At 37.8% G+C, this 16,133-nt stretch overlaps 2 protein-coding genes across 2 annotated transcripts; both read right to left on the reverse strand.

Annotated features, from left to right (window-relative positions):
• Window positions 1-11,200: 11,200 nt before the first annotated feature.
• Window positions 11,201-12,721, reverse strand: LOC113280816 (putative disease resistance RPP13-like protein 1). Its single transcript, XM_026529394.1, has one exon. It carries the CDS (start codon window positions 12,719-12,721, stop codon window positions 11,201-11,203), a length of 1,521 nt encoding a protein of 506 aa, XP_026385179.1.
• On the reverse strand, window positions 12,718-14,262 carry LOC113280817 (putative disease resistance protein RGA3). The gene has a single exon (XM_026529396.1). The coding sequence runs from the start codon at window positions 14,260-14,262 to the stop codon at window positions 12,718-12,720; it is 1,545 nt and encodes a 514-aa protein (XP_026385181.1).
• Window positions 14,263-16,133: the final 1,871 nt, after the last annotated feature.

Raw genomic sequence — 16,133 nt, forward strand, 5'->3', positions numbered from 1 at the left:
GCCAACGATGAGAAGTATACGGTAAATCTGTTCACTGTTAGAGATATTGGTTAATACATCTATTATCTTTGACTTATCGTTTTCCCTTCCGATAAGATTTGAGTCACCTACAAGGGATGAAGTTCCTCCGATTCTGATAACATTATCATTACTTGTAGTATTTCTCCGAGTGCTGACATCGAAACAGAACATGTCTTTTTCTTTGCCACTTTATCCAACATTTGGTTAAGATCTTTAACTTTACGAGCCATTTTGACACGAAATGCAAGTGTATTCGAGGGAGAGAAGAAGTTCTTTACCCTGTTCCGTTTGCTACCTTGAATAAGCATTCTACGCCTCACAGTTTCATAAGCGAATCCATCCAATATGTCTTCAGCTTCATAGATTATGTCTTTAAGTTCTCGAAGCCAAATCTTCACTGCATCTTTCTCTACTTGTTTTTTCTCTGCATCACTTAATACACCTTGAATACCGAGTAAAGTTCCTTGGAGTTTTAGCATTTCATCTTTGACACTCCCAACAAGATATATCCCATCGGAGGTAATAGAAACCAACCTGTTCATTAAGGACTCACTCGCAGCAATAATAAGAACTTCAGCCATATTTGTTATCCTTCGTAACAAATAGAATAATTTTTCTGACGGAAATGAAGAAATAATTTCTTGGGGATTGTTGAAGAAGAGTTAACAACAGTAGAAGAAACTTAATTAAAGACGTAAAGAAGATCAACTCTTCGCCTTTTTCTTATTTTGTATGTACCCGCTGCTTTGTTTTCAGTATCGTCTAATATGATCAAGTTGAAGCTTGGTTCCAACTCCCTCCATAGTCCATATCAACAAGTTGTTGGTTAAACTTCAACATAGAAGTCACTAACAAGCTGGTTAGGACAAGATTAGGAAATTGATGTAATCCTAAGGAATTAGAAGTCATCTAGTTCTAAGAAAAGGAAAGACATGTAATAAGGTAATAGGACTAGGAAAAGGAATTCATAGTTCTATATATATATGATCACCAAAGTTGTGGTTGATCATATGAGCAAGATTAGAGCTTGTGTTTAGTTTTGAGAGATTTTCTAAACATCAATAAAGAGAGTTGTCTTTATATAAGCTAAGTTTCATCTTGCAGTTGCCATTAATTGGTATCAGAGCTTGTTTCTGAGCCATGGAAAACGAAACCACCATTGTGGGTGCAAAACAGTTCACGCCACCATCAATACAAGTTCCAATCCTCAACGCCACAAACTACACAGTATGGGCCATGAGAATGAAGGTACTGATGAAAATCTACAAAGTTTGGGAAACAATTGATCCTGGTACATTGGACCCAGACAAAAACAATGTTGCCATTGGATTACTCTTTCAAGCAATACCAGAATGTCTTGTTCTACAAGTTGGTGAACAGGAAACTTCAAAGAAAATTTGGGATGCAATAAAGGCACGTAATCTCGGAGCTGATCGAGTTAAAGAAGCCCGTCTGCAAACCTTAATGTCTGAATTTGAAAGAGTGAAGATGAAAGACACTGATACTATTGATAGCTTTGCAGGAAAGCTATCAGAGATAGCCTCAAAAGCTGCGTCACTTGGACAATCCATTGATGAAGATAAACTGGTAAAGAAGTTTCTCAATAGTTTACCAAGATCCAAGTATATTCATATCATAGCTTCTCTCGAACAAGTCTTAGATTTAAAGAAGACTAGCTATGAAGATATAATTGGAAGATTGAAAGCATATGAAGAGAGAATCCTTGATGAAGAAAACAATGGAGAAACTCAAGGAAAACTCTTGTACACAAACTCTTACCAACAAAACTCTGCGACAAGAGGAAGAGGTCGTGGAAGAGGTGGTAGAGAGAAACAGAGGCCGAGGAAGGGGAGGAAGGTTTAACTCACAAGATAGAACAACAAGTCAGAATGATCAAAACCAAGGGAAAGAAAAGAAGGATAGATCAAACATTATTTGTTACAGATGTGATAAACCAGGACACTTCTCCTCTTGTATGCCCTGAAAGAATACAAAAGATGGAAGAAGCAAACAAGAATGAAACAAGGGAAGCAGATACAACTCTTTTCATGCACGAAGTTGTATTCTTAAACGAAGGGAAACTAATACCAAAGAACTACGAATCAAAGGATGGAGAAGAAGGAATCTGGTATTTAGATAATGGAGCCAGCAATCACATGACTGGTAAGAGACACTACTTGTCTGAGCTCAATGAGAAAATCAAAGGACAAGTGAAGTTTGGGGATGGATGTTATGTAGAAATTGAAGGGAAAGGATCAATTTTATTTCACAGCAACCGGAGAACAGAAGCTTGTCACAAACATCTACTTCATCCCAAACTTACAAAGCAACATTCTAAGTTTAGGACAAGCTACAGAAGTTGGATGTGATGTTAGAATGCGACAAGATTATCTAACAGTTCATGACCCAAGTGGAAGACTTTTAGTTAGAGTCTCACGCTCACAGAATAGACTCTATAAGATAAATCTCATGATTGGAAGGCCATTGTGTCTGAATATGAGACTGGAAGATCAGACATGGAAGTGGCATGCAAGATTAGGACACATAAGCTTTAGAACTTTAAAGGAAATGTCTCAGAACAAGATGGTTCGAGGGCTACCACAGATAAACGATGAATCAAGGATCTGTAAATAATGTTTAGTTGGGAAACAAACGCGTCGAGGTTTTCCAAAAGCAACAACATTCAGAGCCTCAAAGCCATTAAAGCTTCTTCATGATGATTTATGTGGTCCTATTACACCACAAACCCTTGCAAATAACAAATACATATTCTTTATTATAGATGATTTCTCAAGATATATGTGGTCTATTCTTATGAAAGAAAAGAGTGAAGCATTTGACAGATTCAAAGCTTTCAGAAATCTGATAGAAAAAGAGTTAAAAGAGGAGGTCAAAATGCTTAGAACTGATAGAGGAGGAGAGTTCACTTCCTTAGAGTTCAACAAGTTCTGTGAGTCAAATGGAATCAAAAGGCAACTCACAACACCATATACACCACAACAAAACGGAGTGGTGGAGAGGAGAAACATGACTCTAATGGAGATGACAAGAAGTTCTTTAAAGGCTATGCAGGTACCTAATTATCTATGGGGAGAAGATGTACGACACTCCACATACCTAATAAACAGGATACCTACGAAAGCTCTGAAAGACATGACTCCATATGAAAGTTTGCGAAAGAGAAAACCAAACATAGATCATTTAAGAGTGTTTGGTTGCAAAGAATACACAAAAGTTGATTCGGCAACTCTTAAGAAACTGGATGATCGATCTCAGACTCTTGTGCATCTAGGAATTGAGCCTGGATCTAAAGCTTACAGATTATTCAATCCAACAACGAAAAGAGTAATAGTGAGTCGAGATGTGGTATTCGATGAAAAAGCAAACTGGAACTGGAAAGAAACTAATGATGGACCAAGTAGGGATCCAGGAATGTTTCACATGAGATGGGGTCAAGTAATTGATGAAGGCGAAGGACCCATAATCATCAATACCAATGGAAACAATGATGTTAATCAAGAAGAAGAAGAGAATAATGAAGAAGTAGAAGAAGAAGAAAAAGAAGAAGAAGAGGAGATCGATGAAATAACTCAACCCATTCCACTGCGAAAATCAACAAGACAAATATAAAAGCCACATCTGGAGGATTATGTTCTTCAAGCTGCAGAAAAATGTGAGATTATGCTACTTTCTGTTAATGATGAACCAAGGAATTTTCAGGAAGCAAAGGTCTCAACTAAATGGACACAAGCATGTAGAGAAGAAATTATTTCAATCAACAGAAACAAGACTTGGTTTCTAGTTGATAAGCCAGGTGGGGTAAAAGTGATTGGTCTCAAGTGGATCTTCAAGGTTAAAAGAAATGCTGATGGAACTATTAACAAATATAAGGAAAGACTTGTAGCTAAGGGATACGTTCAAGAATCAGGCATAGACTTTGATGAAGTTTTCGCACCAGTTGCTAGACTAGAGACAATTCGTCTCTTAATAGCAGAAGCTGCATCAAACTCATGGGAAATTCACCACTTAGACGTTAAGACAGCATTCTTACATGGTGAATTGCGAGAAGATGTGTATGTTGAACAACCAGAAGGTTTTGAAGTAAAAAGACAAGAGCATAAGGTTTATAAGTTATCAAAAGCTTTATATGGTCTAAGACAAGCTCCTCGAGCCTGGAATACAAAGTTAGATCAAATCTTAAGAGAAATCAGATGTTGTTAAGTGCTCTAAAGAAACATCAGTATACAGAAGAGAAGAAAAGGGAACGCTTCTTGTGATTGCAGTCTATGTAGATGATCTATTTTTGACTGGAAACTCCCTTAAAGTGATCAATGAGTTCAAGAGAGAAATGTCATCAAAGTTTGAGATGTCATACCTCGGAAAACTCACTTATTACCTTGGCATAGAAGTCCATCAAGGAGTAGATGAGATTCAGATTAAACAAGAAGCTTATGCAAGGAGAATTCTGAAAGAAGCAGGACTTGAAACTTGTAATCCAACTAAGATACCAATGGAGTTTGGACTTAAAGTTTCAAAGGCAAAAGAAGAAGCAGAGATTGATTCAACGTGTTATAGAAGAAATGTTGGGTGTCTTAGGTACTTGTTACACACAATACCATATTTGGCTTTCTCTGTGGGAGTAGCAATCCGTTATATGCAGAGTCCACGCATGTCTCATGGTGATGTAATAAAGCAGATATTGAGATATCTAAGAGGAACAATCAGCTGTGGATTGAAGTATGGTCGAGGAGGATCAAAAGGAATTGTTGGGTATAGTGACAGCAGTCATAATATTGACCAAGATGATGGAAAAGGTACAACTGGTCATATATTTTATCTAGGTGAAGCACCTATTACATGGTGTTCACAGAAGCAAGACATTGTAGCCCTCTCATCCTGTGAAACTGAGTTTATGGCTGCAACAAAAGCAGCTAAACAATCAATATGGCTTCAAGAACTGTTGGGTGAAATCAAAGGAAGAGAACCCGAAAAAGTTCTCATCAAGATTGATAATAAGTCTGCAATTGTACTCATTAAAAATCCAGTGTTTCATGGGAAGACGAAACACATTCACAAAAGGTATCATTTCATACGAGAATGTATCGAGAAGGAGATCATCAACGTTGAATACATACCAGGAACTGAGAAGAAAGCAGATATATTGACAAAGGCATTAGCTCCGATCAAGTTTGAAGAAATGAGACAATTGATTGGAGTACAAGATATGTCACGGGTAAGGTTGAAGCTTAACGGGGAGAATGTTGGTTAAACTTCAACATAGTAGTCACTAACAAGCTGGTTAGGACAAGATTAGGAAATTGATGTAATCCAAAGGGAATTAGAAGTCATTTAGTTCTAAGAAAAGGAAAGACATGTTGTGGACACAAGAACTACGCGGGAGTCCGAATGCCCACAATCAATCGTTAACGTCTAAAGAGATTACGATGATGATACCCTGACGTGGATTCATTGGCTCAAAACCTTCGGGTTTATCATAGCCTCCTCCTACTTCCCCGTGCGTGGCGATCATGCATGGGATACAAGTATTAAAGGAAAACAAAACATATAAGCAAATACGTGCGGAGCTAAATGAATGTAAAGTGCTGAAATGTAAATAAGACCAAGGTTTACGTGGTTCAGCACTAAGGCCTACATCCACGGGGTTTGTTGTTCTACTATATTATTCCCGGTTACATGAATAGTTGAATGACTTTGGGTTTACATATTTCTCTCCACTATGGGATTAACTTACCCTTACTATCCTCTCTCTCTCTCTCTCTCCTTCTCTCCTGATGTTTTTTCCTCCTCCTTCTTCTTTGTGGAGATTGGGTATTTATAAGGTTGGAACGTGGGACCCATCTCTGAAGACCGTTGGAACCTTATCTTCTCGTGTCCTTGCGTCCATCACGCGGAGGTCTGCGTTTCCCCCTCGATCCCGCGGAGGCATCTTCGCTCGTTCCACAGGTTGGTCGACATATCAAATTTCAGCCATCATATCAAATTTTGTGATTTTTGTGATCCGTGTGATTTTTGTGAGCGCTGAACCATTCAGCGTTGGGAGCACTTTTTGAGCGCTGAATCATTCAGTGTTTCAATAGTTGAACTGCGAGCACTTGCTAGGAGAGAGAAGTAGACAGAAATAGTGTTAACTTTTCTCCAACACTTTTTTCTTGATTTGCAACACTTTTTGGTCGATCTAGCAGCTCAATCTTGCCCATAAGGGTTAGCCTTATCCAATTATTTTATTTAATGAATAAATTATCTTTGATTAATTAGTGCTGATTTGGAAGATTAAGTTATATTTAATCAAATTAACTCTTAAATCAACTACCGCTAATTCATCATCAAGACTTGAAATTTTTTTGATTTTCTTTTTTGAAACTTGAGCAGAATCAGTTGATGTTAATGCAGTTGTAAACCGATTCTGGGTTGAGTTTTGTCAATTAACGAAGTAAATCCGTAATCAGTTTTTGTTAATATTCACATAAACCGATTGTAAGAATCGGGTTTTAAGAGCGTCCACATAACCCGATTATGCCATACTTTCAGAAACAAAATATTCATTACATAGTTTAGGAAATTAGCATATTACATATATAAGACAATTCATTATGTGAATTCTTGAATGTGGCACATCAATACATCGTCAATGAATCTCAGAGCACGACGGTGCAACACCGCATATTCCATGTGATGAATAAAATTATTTTCCCCATTGCGAATTCTCCATAGGCCGTTGAATCGTTCCAGATGCAACTAAATCAATTATTCCATATTGCATGCAGTGATGAGATACGTATTAAAATATCATCAAATTACTCAAATTTTCAAGACGAGGATCTTGTGGATGATGGTCGTTCACCATTTTGTTAACTTTAACATCCTCTAGCATTGAGCTTTTTATGTATTGGAATCGAAAAGCTAAGTCTCTCTTTACGGTTTTTTGGATTAGTGGTATGCTCATAACAGAGCTCTTTGACTATCTTCCAAAACATTGAATATAGTTCGTTGGGACGTTCGTGGAAGACGGGGACGAACGATTTCATGGGTTGCATATCTTCTTCTAGAAACCATTCCATTTTCCAGGCTTAGTGTGTGATGTGGGAGTGGCTCAAACAAGTTGTCCTTATATATATAGATAAAGACTCAACAACTCTTTTTCTTTTCGAAATCGATTCACACAATCGGTTTTTAGGAATGTCCACATAGACCGATTTTTTCCTTAAAAAATCATATAAAATTTGCCTAGCCACAATCTGTTTTTAATATTACACAGGTAATCCGATTCTTGGCAAAAAAAAGATACAGAAAAATTGCAATTTTTCCTTACTAGAATCGAATTACACGGAATGCCCATATTGACCAATTCTGAAGGTTGTCAATTTTTGTTTTTTTGTTTTTCCTTTTCCGGAATCGGTCATTAAAAGTTTCCATATAAACCGATTCTAAACACCTACAAAACAAGTGATTGAAAATCTCAGAATCGGACTATGTGGTGCACTCCTAAAATACGATTCTGAAATTGCGCCCCTGGAGAAATAATAGAATCGGATTTTATGTTGGTAAACACAAACCGATTCTGACTGAGAAAAATGGACAGAATCCTGCATCTTTTGCACACACATTGTAGTTGGTACTTGTCGCGTCTTAGGAAAACACAAATTTTCAAAACAAACCAGATTCAGTCATTCATAAACTAGAGAGCGTAACCAAACATAATTCAACAATAAGTTTAAGACATAAGTTTTAACTCCATAATTAAATACATAAGTTCCGAAAAAAAAAACCATTCATTCATCAACATCCCCTACACGACCACGTCCACGTCCAGTACCACGACCACCTCATCCTCGTTTAGTAGGCCTTTTTTACCGGCATCATGTTGGGCGTTGATCGATTCACCTTGAGAGTACATTTTCGCAGTGTTTTTCCTCCTATTTTTCTTTGTGTTCTCCATCACCGCTTCCCCAAAGTTTTCACCCACATCTACATCTTCGAGACTGTTCAATTTGTCAATTAATTTTTCATTGGCCTCAACATCTTTTGCTTCCCTAATACATAGCATTGCTTCGGTTATCAAATGCCCGATTCGTGTTCTCTACTTCTATTTTAAACAACAAACATTCATCAAATCATGCTAAAAACATTAACAAAGTTGTAACTGAGAAACATACCACCAGGTATTAGAGAGCTATATCTTTGTCCTTGATTTGGGGCCTCTCATCTACTCGTATCACTTGAGTATGCGAAACGTTGAGGTATACCATGGCATGTAACCCGAAATTTCCTCAGCATCCGTTTTCGAACAACCGTCCATATCATGTTTGTTGTATCTTCTTTTTTCCAAGTATTCAGATGCTGGTAAAGGTTTGTGAACAACCTAGATATAATTATCAACAGACTCGATTTCTATCTCATTGATTTTAAACTTCTTGTGTTAATCCTCTAGGATTTTTTGTACATATCTTCATTATTTTGGGACTCTCGTCGGGTTGTACAGATTACATATACTTTTGGGTGAAACAAAGACCCAAAAACGTTCTATCTCTACGCACCCAACCATCTTTCCTTTAGCCAAAACTTCCTTGTAAGTGTGAAAGAAAACATCTTTTGTCGTCAAGTTGTCCAACTGGCGTCACAACTCCAGATGTTCCTCATTACTTACCGTTGAATCTGTACTTGTCTCCATAGTATTTATTGTCCCATCGCTTGTTCTCAAAATCCCTTTCAGAAAATATTGGGAAGTTCAAATATATCCATGCCTGCTAAAGAGCCATATCCCTCCAATTTGGTTCCTTCGATCCATAAAATACTTTCTCTTGAACGAGTGTGCAAGGATGGAAAATCCCCGAGAGTATTCGTGAATCTTGTCAAATGGTTACAACAGCTGAATAAAGTTGGCGCTCACACGGGCAACGTAAACATAGGGGAAGATAACGCTCCCAGGATGTAGAGGACATACTAGCCTATAGCCGAAATACATTCCTTGATCACCTCTTTTCCCTGTGCACGAAGCTTCTTTGTTCACATGAAGTGGTACCTCAAGCCCGCAAGATGGAATGTCCTCTGCTTTTCTTTACCTACTAGCATCTCTAACTTGGTCGTCTCCTCATCCTATCGGAATACATTCTTGCTGAACTCGTAAATCTTGTCCTAGTCAAGCTCTTGCGCGTAGTTTTTTTGTTTCACAGCTTTACCTTCTACGCTTAGCCAGTAATCAACTTCGTATCATTTGGAGTTATCGTCATTTAGCCAATCGGAAGATGGAAAGTATCTATTTCCCCAAAAAATCTGTCGACAATGGCGGAAACAAGAGATTTGTCGTAACCAACAACCAAATTGTCGATTGCAGACAACAACCCTGTAGATTTGTCTAGATCGATTACTTCCTCAACTTCTCCTACGGTTGATTCTATTGCTTCCAGTGGATAATCCTTCATCATACTCACTGACGTTCCTGCTTCATACGACGAACGTACGACATCCTTGTGATCCTATAAAACAAAAAAAAAAAGATAGACAATGATCAAAACACTAAACGGATAATAATTTTTTTTTCTCTTACATAACATAAGGTTTAGGTAGTTGCTATGATATGGCAGATGGCAGCGGCCCAACTCTCTTTGTTCCCCCGTAACAACTTTCCTTCATCACCGAGTAACCCGTAACTGGAATCAGTAGGGCCTCGAGGAAACATCTTCAGCGGGTCGGGCATGTGATCCCCTTTATTATTCTTTGGACCACCATATTACCATCTTTATTACCTTTTTCATGAACATGCACTCCATGGAATTGTTCTTGAACTACTCCTCCTTCTTCATCAACTTCCTTCTCAATTTATTCTTCATCAACTTCCTTTTCACTTGCTTCTTCACCAACTTCCTCGCCACCACTTTCTTCTTCATCAACTTCCTCGCCACCACTTTCTTCTTCATGAACTTCTCTATCACCACTTTGTTTTCATTACCTTCTTCTTCAGTAGGTGTAGCAGAATCGTATTCTTTATGTGCTGGTTTCTCTGCTTGAGGTGGTGGGTCATTGAAGCGCATCTCTTTGGGTTTACTCCTCGATCCCCTTCGCTAAGAAGCAGTCAATTTTTTACCGTTCTTTCGACGAGGTCCCAAACTCTGAGGAGAAGAAAGGTCATTTTTGTTCTTATATTTATTTTCAGTTTGCTTTTGTTGCTCGCCCTTGTTGTCCCTGGAGAATACGGAGATAAGAGACAAACAACAATGAAATTCAATGTATATTTTTGAATTTGAGGTGTACAATTAGTTTACATGATACACGTATAAAAACCGATTCCATCCATTGATAATCAACAATCTGTTTATATAAGTGCTCATGTAATCTAATTCTAACAAAAAATATACAAAAATATTGAGCATTTTTTCTTACAAGAATCGATTTACACGATACACATACAAAGAACGATTCCTAACATATTGCATAACAAAAATCGGTTTTTATAAGTGCTCATATAATCCGATTATGGGCTAAGTAGTTATGAAATCATAGGATACACAAGCGGTTTTCGACAGAAATAATCCGATTCTAACAATAAAACTGACAGAAAAACGGTTATCGCTACAGTAACTGAATCGGGCTATGTGAGCATGAACATGGAACGATTCTGGTTCAAATTTCTCGAACCAGAAAATACAATCAGAATAATCGGTCTTTGTGGGCATGAACAAAAACTGTTTTTATATGCAATTGGTTCACAAGTACATTGACGTAAACCGATTCTGGCAAACCTAGAAAAAAATGATTTCAAAATTTTCAATTTTGACTGATTGCATGTTATTCAAACCTAATGTAGAGGATTGGATTGATAGAAAAGTACCTGATTCGAGCCATTTCCTCCTTTTGTATTGTGATCAAAGACGGTTTGTCTTCCTCAACCGTTTTCTTCTTCGGTTTATTTCTAATTGCTTGAATAATTCCGGGATTACTCTCACTAGGATAATTCCTGTTAGTAGCATGCTTCACTCGTTTCGACATTTTATAGAAGAAAAGAAATGATTAATCGTTTCTTGATCGTCAATAATCGACGATGTTTTCGTTTCAAAAAAAAAGGAGGTAAGAGAAGAAGAATCAGTTGAAGTGGAGATGGAAGTGAACTAAACTTAAGTTTTTTTGTTTTTATTATAGATATGATGGGGGTAAATTGGTAGTATTAATATTTAATAGAGGGTAAATTGGTAGTTTCAGCAAATTTAGACACCCCTTGCCCTTTTTTACTGGGTATATGAAGTAATCTATAGGCCCAAATAAACCTAGAAGTGGAAATCTTAAGTACATGCCTTTGCTCCTTGTCATCCTCCTCCTCAAGCTCTTGGTCCGGAATAAAGCCTTGAAACATTTCGCAATTAGACACCTCAAGACTTTGAAGCATATTATTTCCTCTAAGCAATCCGCGAGGAAGAAACACAAGCTCCTTACAGAACGCAATGTCCACGGACATCAGGGATGTTAAATTGCTTTCTACCAATGAGCTTACTGGTTCGCCATTGCAATGTTCAAGCTTCAGTACTTTGAGAGATGCAAACCGGTTTGGCATGACCGTTAATTTATGGCACGCCTTGATCTCCAGCCGCTCTAGGCGAGGAAAACATGAAGGAAATGAAGAAGTAGAAGATGGTGATGACGAAATGTGATCTGACCATTCTAGCAAATTTGGCATACCAATTAGAGAGAGTTTTTCCAGAGATGGGAAAGAAGACGCCTTGCCCTTGTTGTTACCGTAGAACTCACTGCCAATAGTTTGCACACCAACAAGTCCTACTATTTTGAGAACCTTAAGAAAAGGAAGTGACCCGAGCGAAGGAAGATATTCGCACTTACTGCAATTTAGAAGAACAACGAAAACCAAATTAGGAAGCACATTATCTGGCCTCATCATCCATGTGGGGAATTTTGAACCAACATAGTAGTGGATTCCCAATATTCTAAGGTTTGGATGAGGTTGGAGGCCTTCTATCACGTCAAAATCATCTCGAACGGCATCATTACATGTTTCGTTTTCGATCCAATATAGGTCCAGCCTAACAATATGTTGTTTGTCTTTTAAACAGGCACCGTGGGCATCATTTCCATCTCTTACATTCTCCAAATTATGAATTTGTAATTTACCAGCAAGAAGATTTAGGTCTCTCAATTCTTCGATACGAAATCCACTGTCTTTCCCTACAACAAATACCGGCAAATATCGGAGGCAACTTAAATTTCTTACCTCCCTTGGCATTGGAGGTATCCATGCATTAGCTTGACTTTTACAGATAATAAGATGTCTCAAGTTGATAAGCTTTTTCATGCCCCGAGGAAGATCTTTCAGCTCAAAACAATTCTTCAGAATCAAACTTTGCAGATGGTAGAGAGTAGTAATAGAGTTAGGTAATTTAGATAACCGAGAGTTTGAGAGATTGAGGTACCGTAAGTGTTTTAACTTTGCAATTGATGGAGGTAACTCGGTGATCGCGTTGCAGCTCATGTCCAGAACACGTATGTGACTAAAGTTCATGAAAATCTGCATGGCATAAGTATGATCAATGAATTCCGGTGTAGTAGAAATGAACGTCCGCAATTTCTTCACCTTGGACAACTCCATAGCCACAAATGAGAACTCATCTTCAAAGAACAAACTTACACGCCGAAGACTGTTAATTTCCACTTCTGGTATCTTGTTAAGATTTATCATCGAGCATTCAGTTCTAGAACGGATTGTGCAAGGTCATGCACAAGATCATGCATCTTACACGACTTGACACCTCCCAACTCATTTTTCTGCTCATCTTGGAAGAATGAATATCTCAGCAAAGTGTTAAAATATTCATTACCGATCTTCTCCATTTCTGCGCTTTCTTTACTGGGACTAAGGAGGAACCCTTCGGCCATCCACAGCTGAATTACTTTCTTTCTTTTGAAAATGTGATCTTTCGGGAATAGAGAACAGTGTGCAAAACATTGTTTTAAATGTGGCTCCAGGTGATCATACCTTAGCTTCAGTATCTTTATAATCTTTTCTTCGCCTTCGGGATGATTCCATATGTTGTTATTTTCAACTGACAGCCACTCATTCTCACCCCTTTTGGAGTACATCATACCCCCAAGAAGCTTTGTTGCTAATGGCAATCCTCCACACTTTTTCGCAATGTTCTTTCCGATCTTGATTAATTTTTCCGTCTTCTCTACTCCTCCAGACCCAAAAGCAATTTTCTCGAAGAGCCTCCAACATTCTTGGTCGGACAACCGGTTAAAACTATATCTGTATACAGACCTTGTCACTAAAGCAACTTCATTACTTCGTGTTGTCACGATTACCTTGCTTCCATGAGCCCCAATGGGCAACAAAGTTTTCAGCATATCGTCCCACTCATTGTGCTTGTTGTTCCACATCTCCTCAAGAACTATCAGATATCTCTTATTTTGAAGGTTTTCTTTGAGGCTATTCACCATGACATCCAAGTTTGAAATATCTTTCTTCGTTCCGGTAATGGATTCTAATAACTGTCCAAAAATCTGCTTCAGATTAGAATTTTGAGATATGCATACCCACAGTCTTTTCTCGAAATGACGTATGACAACGTTATCACCATAGACACTTTGAACAAGTTTGGTCTTGCCAATTCCCCCCATGCCAACGATGAGAAGTATACGGTAAATCTGTTCACTGTTAGAGATATTGGTTAATACATCTATTATCTTTGACTTATCGTTTTCCCTTCCGATAAGATTTGAGTCACCTACAAGGGATGAAGTTCCTCCGATTCTGATAACATTATCATTACTTGTAGTATTTCTCCGAGTGCTGACATCGAAACAGAACATGTCTTTTTCTTTTGCCACTTTATCCAACATTTGGTTAAGATCTTTAACTTTACGAGCCATTTTGACACGAAATGCAAGTGTATTCGAGGGAGAGAAGAAGTTCTTTACCCTGTTCCGTTTGCTACCTTGAATAAGCATTCTACGCCTCACAGTTTCATAAGCGAATCCATCCAATATGTCTTCAGCTTCATAGATTATGTCTTTAAGTTCTCGAAGCCAAATCTTCACTGCATCTTTCTCTACTTGTTTTTTCTCTGCATCACTTAATACACCTTGAATACCGAGTAAAGTTCCTTGGAGTTTTAGCATTTCATCTTTGACACTCCCAACAAGATATATCCCATCGGAGGTAATAGAAACCAACCTGTTCATTAAGGACTCACTCGCAGCAATAATAAGAACTTCAGCCATATTTGTTATCCTTCGTAACAAATAGAATAATTTTTCTGACGGAAATGAAGAAATAATTTCTTGGGGATTGTTGAAGAAGAGTTAACAACAGTAGAAGAAACTTAATTAAAGACGTAAAGAAGATCAACTCTTCGCCTTTTTCTTATTTTGTATGTACCCGCTGCTTTGTTTTCAGTATCGTCTAATATGATCAAGTTGAAGCTTGGTTCCAACTCCCTCCATAGTCCATATCAACAAGTTGTTGGTTAAACTTCAACATAGAAGTCACTAACAAGCTAGTTACAACAAGATTAGAAAATTGATGTAATCCTAAGAGAATTAGAAGTCATCTAGTTCTAAGAAAAGGAAAGACATGTAATAAGGTAATAGGATTAGGAAAAGGAATTCATAGTTCTATATATATATGATCACCAAAGTTGTGGTTGATCATATGAGCAAGATTAGAGCTTGTGTTTAGTTTTGAGAGATTTTCTAAACATCAATAAAGAGAGTTGTCTTTATATAAGCTAAGTTTCATCTTGCAGTTGCCATTAATTGGTATCAGAGCTTGTTTCTGAGCCATGGAAAACGAAACCACCATTGTGGGTGTAAAACAGTTCACGTCACCATCAATACAAGTTCCAATCCTCAACGCCACAAATTACACAGTATGGGCCATGAGAATGAAGGTACTGGTGAAAATATACAAAGTTTGGGAAACAATTGATCCTGGTACATTGGACCCAGACAAAAAAAATGTTGCCGTTGGATTACTCTTTCAAGCAATACCAGAATGTCTTTTTCTACAAGTTGGTGAACAGTAAACTTCAAAGAAAATTTGGGATGCAATAAAGGCACGTAATCTCGGAGCTGATCGACTTAAAGAAGCCCGTCTGCAAACCTTAATGTCTGAATTTGAAAGAATGAAGATGAAAGACACTGATACTATTGATAGCTTTGCAGGGAAGCTATCAGAGATAGCCTCAAAAGATGCGTCACTTGGACAATCCATTGATGAAGATAAACTGGTAAAGAAGTTTCTCAATAGTTTACCAAGATCCAAGTATATTCATATCATAGCTTCTCTCGAACAAATCTTAGATTTAAAGAAGACTAGCTATGAAGATATAATTGGAAGATTGAAAGCATATGAAGAGAGAATCCTTGATGAAGAAAACAATGGAGAAACTCAAGGAAAACTCTTGTACACAAACTCTTACCAACAAAACTCTGCGACAAGAGGAAGAGGTCGTGGAAGAGGTGGTAGAGTAAACAGAGGCCGAGGAATGGGAGGAAGGTTTAACTCACAAGATAGAAAAACAAGTCAGAATGATCAAAACCAAGGGTAAGAAAAGAAGGATAGATCAAACATTATTTGTTACAGATGTGATAAACCAGGATACTTCTCCTCTATGTGCCCTGAAAGAATACAAAAGATGGAAGAAGCAAACAAGAATGAAACAAGGGAAGCAGATACAACTCTTTTCATGCACGAAGTTGTATTCTTAAACGAAGGGAAACTAATACCAAAGAACTACGAATCAAAGGATGGATAAGAAGGAATCTGGTATTTAGATAATGGAGCCAGCAATCACATGACTGGTAAGAGACACTACTTGTCTGAGCTCAATGAGAAAATCAAAGGACAAGTGAAGTTTGGGGATGGATGTTATGTAGAAATTGAAGGGAAAGGATCAATTTTATTTCACAGCAACCGGAGAACAGAAGCTTGTCACAAACATCTACTTCATCCCAAACTTACAAAGCAACATTCTAAGTTTAGGACAAGCTACAGAAGTTGGATGTGATGTTAGAATGCGACAAGATTATCTAACAGTTCATGACCCAAGTGGAAGACTTTTAGTTAGAGTCTCACGCTCACAGAATAGACT

The sequence above is a fragment of the Papaver somniferum genome, chromosome 5 (genome assembly GCF_003573695.1).
Source record: "Papaver somniferum cultivar HN1 chromosome 5, ASM357369v1, whole genome shotgun sequence".
Taxonomy (NCBI): domain Eukaryota; kingdom Viridiplantae; phylum Streptophyta; class Magnoliopsida; order Ranunculales; family Papaveraceae; genus Papaver; species Papaver somniferum.

What these genes read in the sequence shown, in the direction of transcription:
- LOC113280816 (XM_026529394.1), bottom strand. Translation starts at nt 12,721, where the DNA reads ATGATAAATCTTAACAAGATACCAGAAGTGGAAATTAACAGTCTTCGG.
- LOC113280817 (XM_026529396.1), bottom strand. Translation starts at nt 14,262, where the DNA reads ATGGCTGAAGTTCTTATTATTGCTGCGAGTGAGTCCTTAATGAACAGG.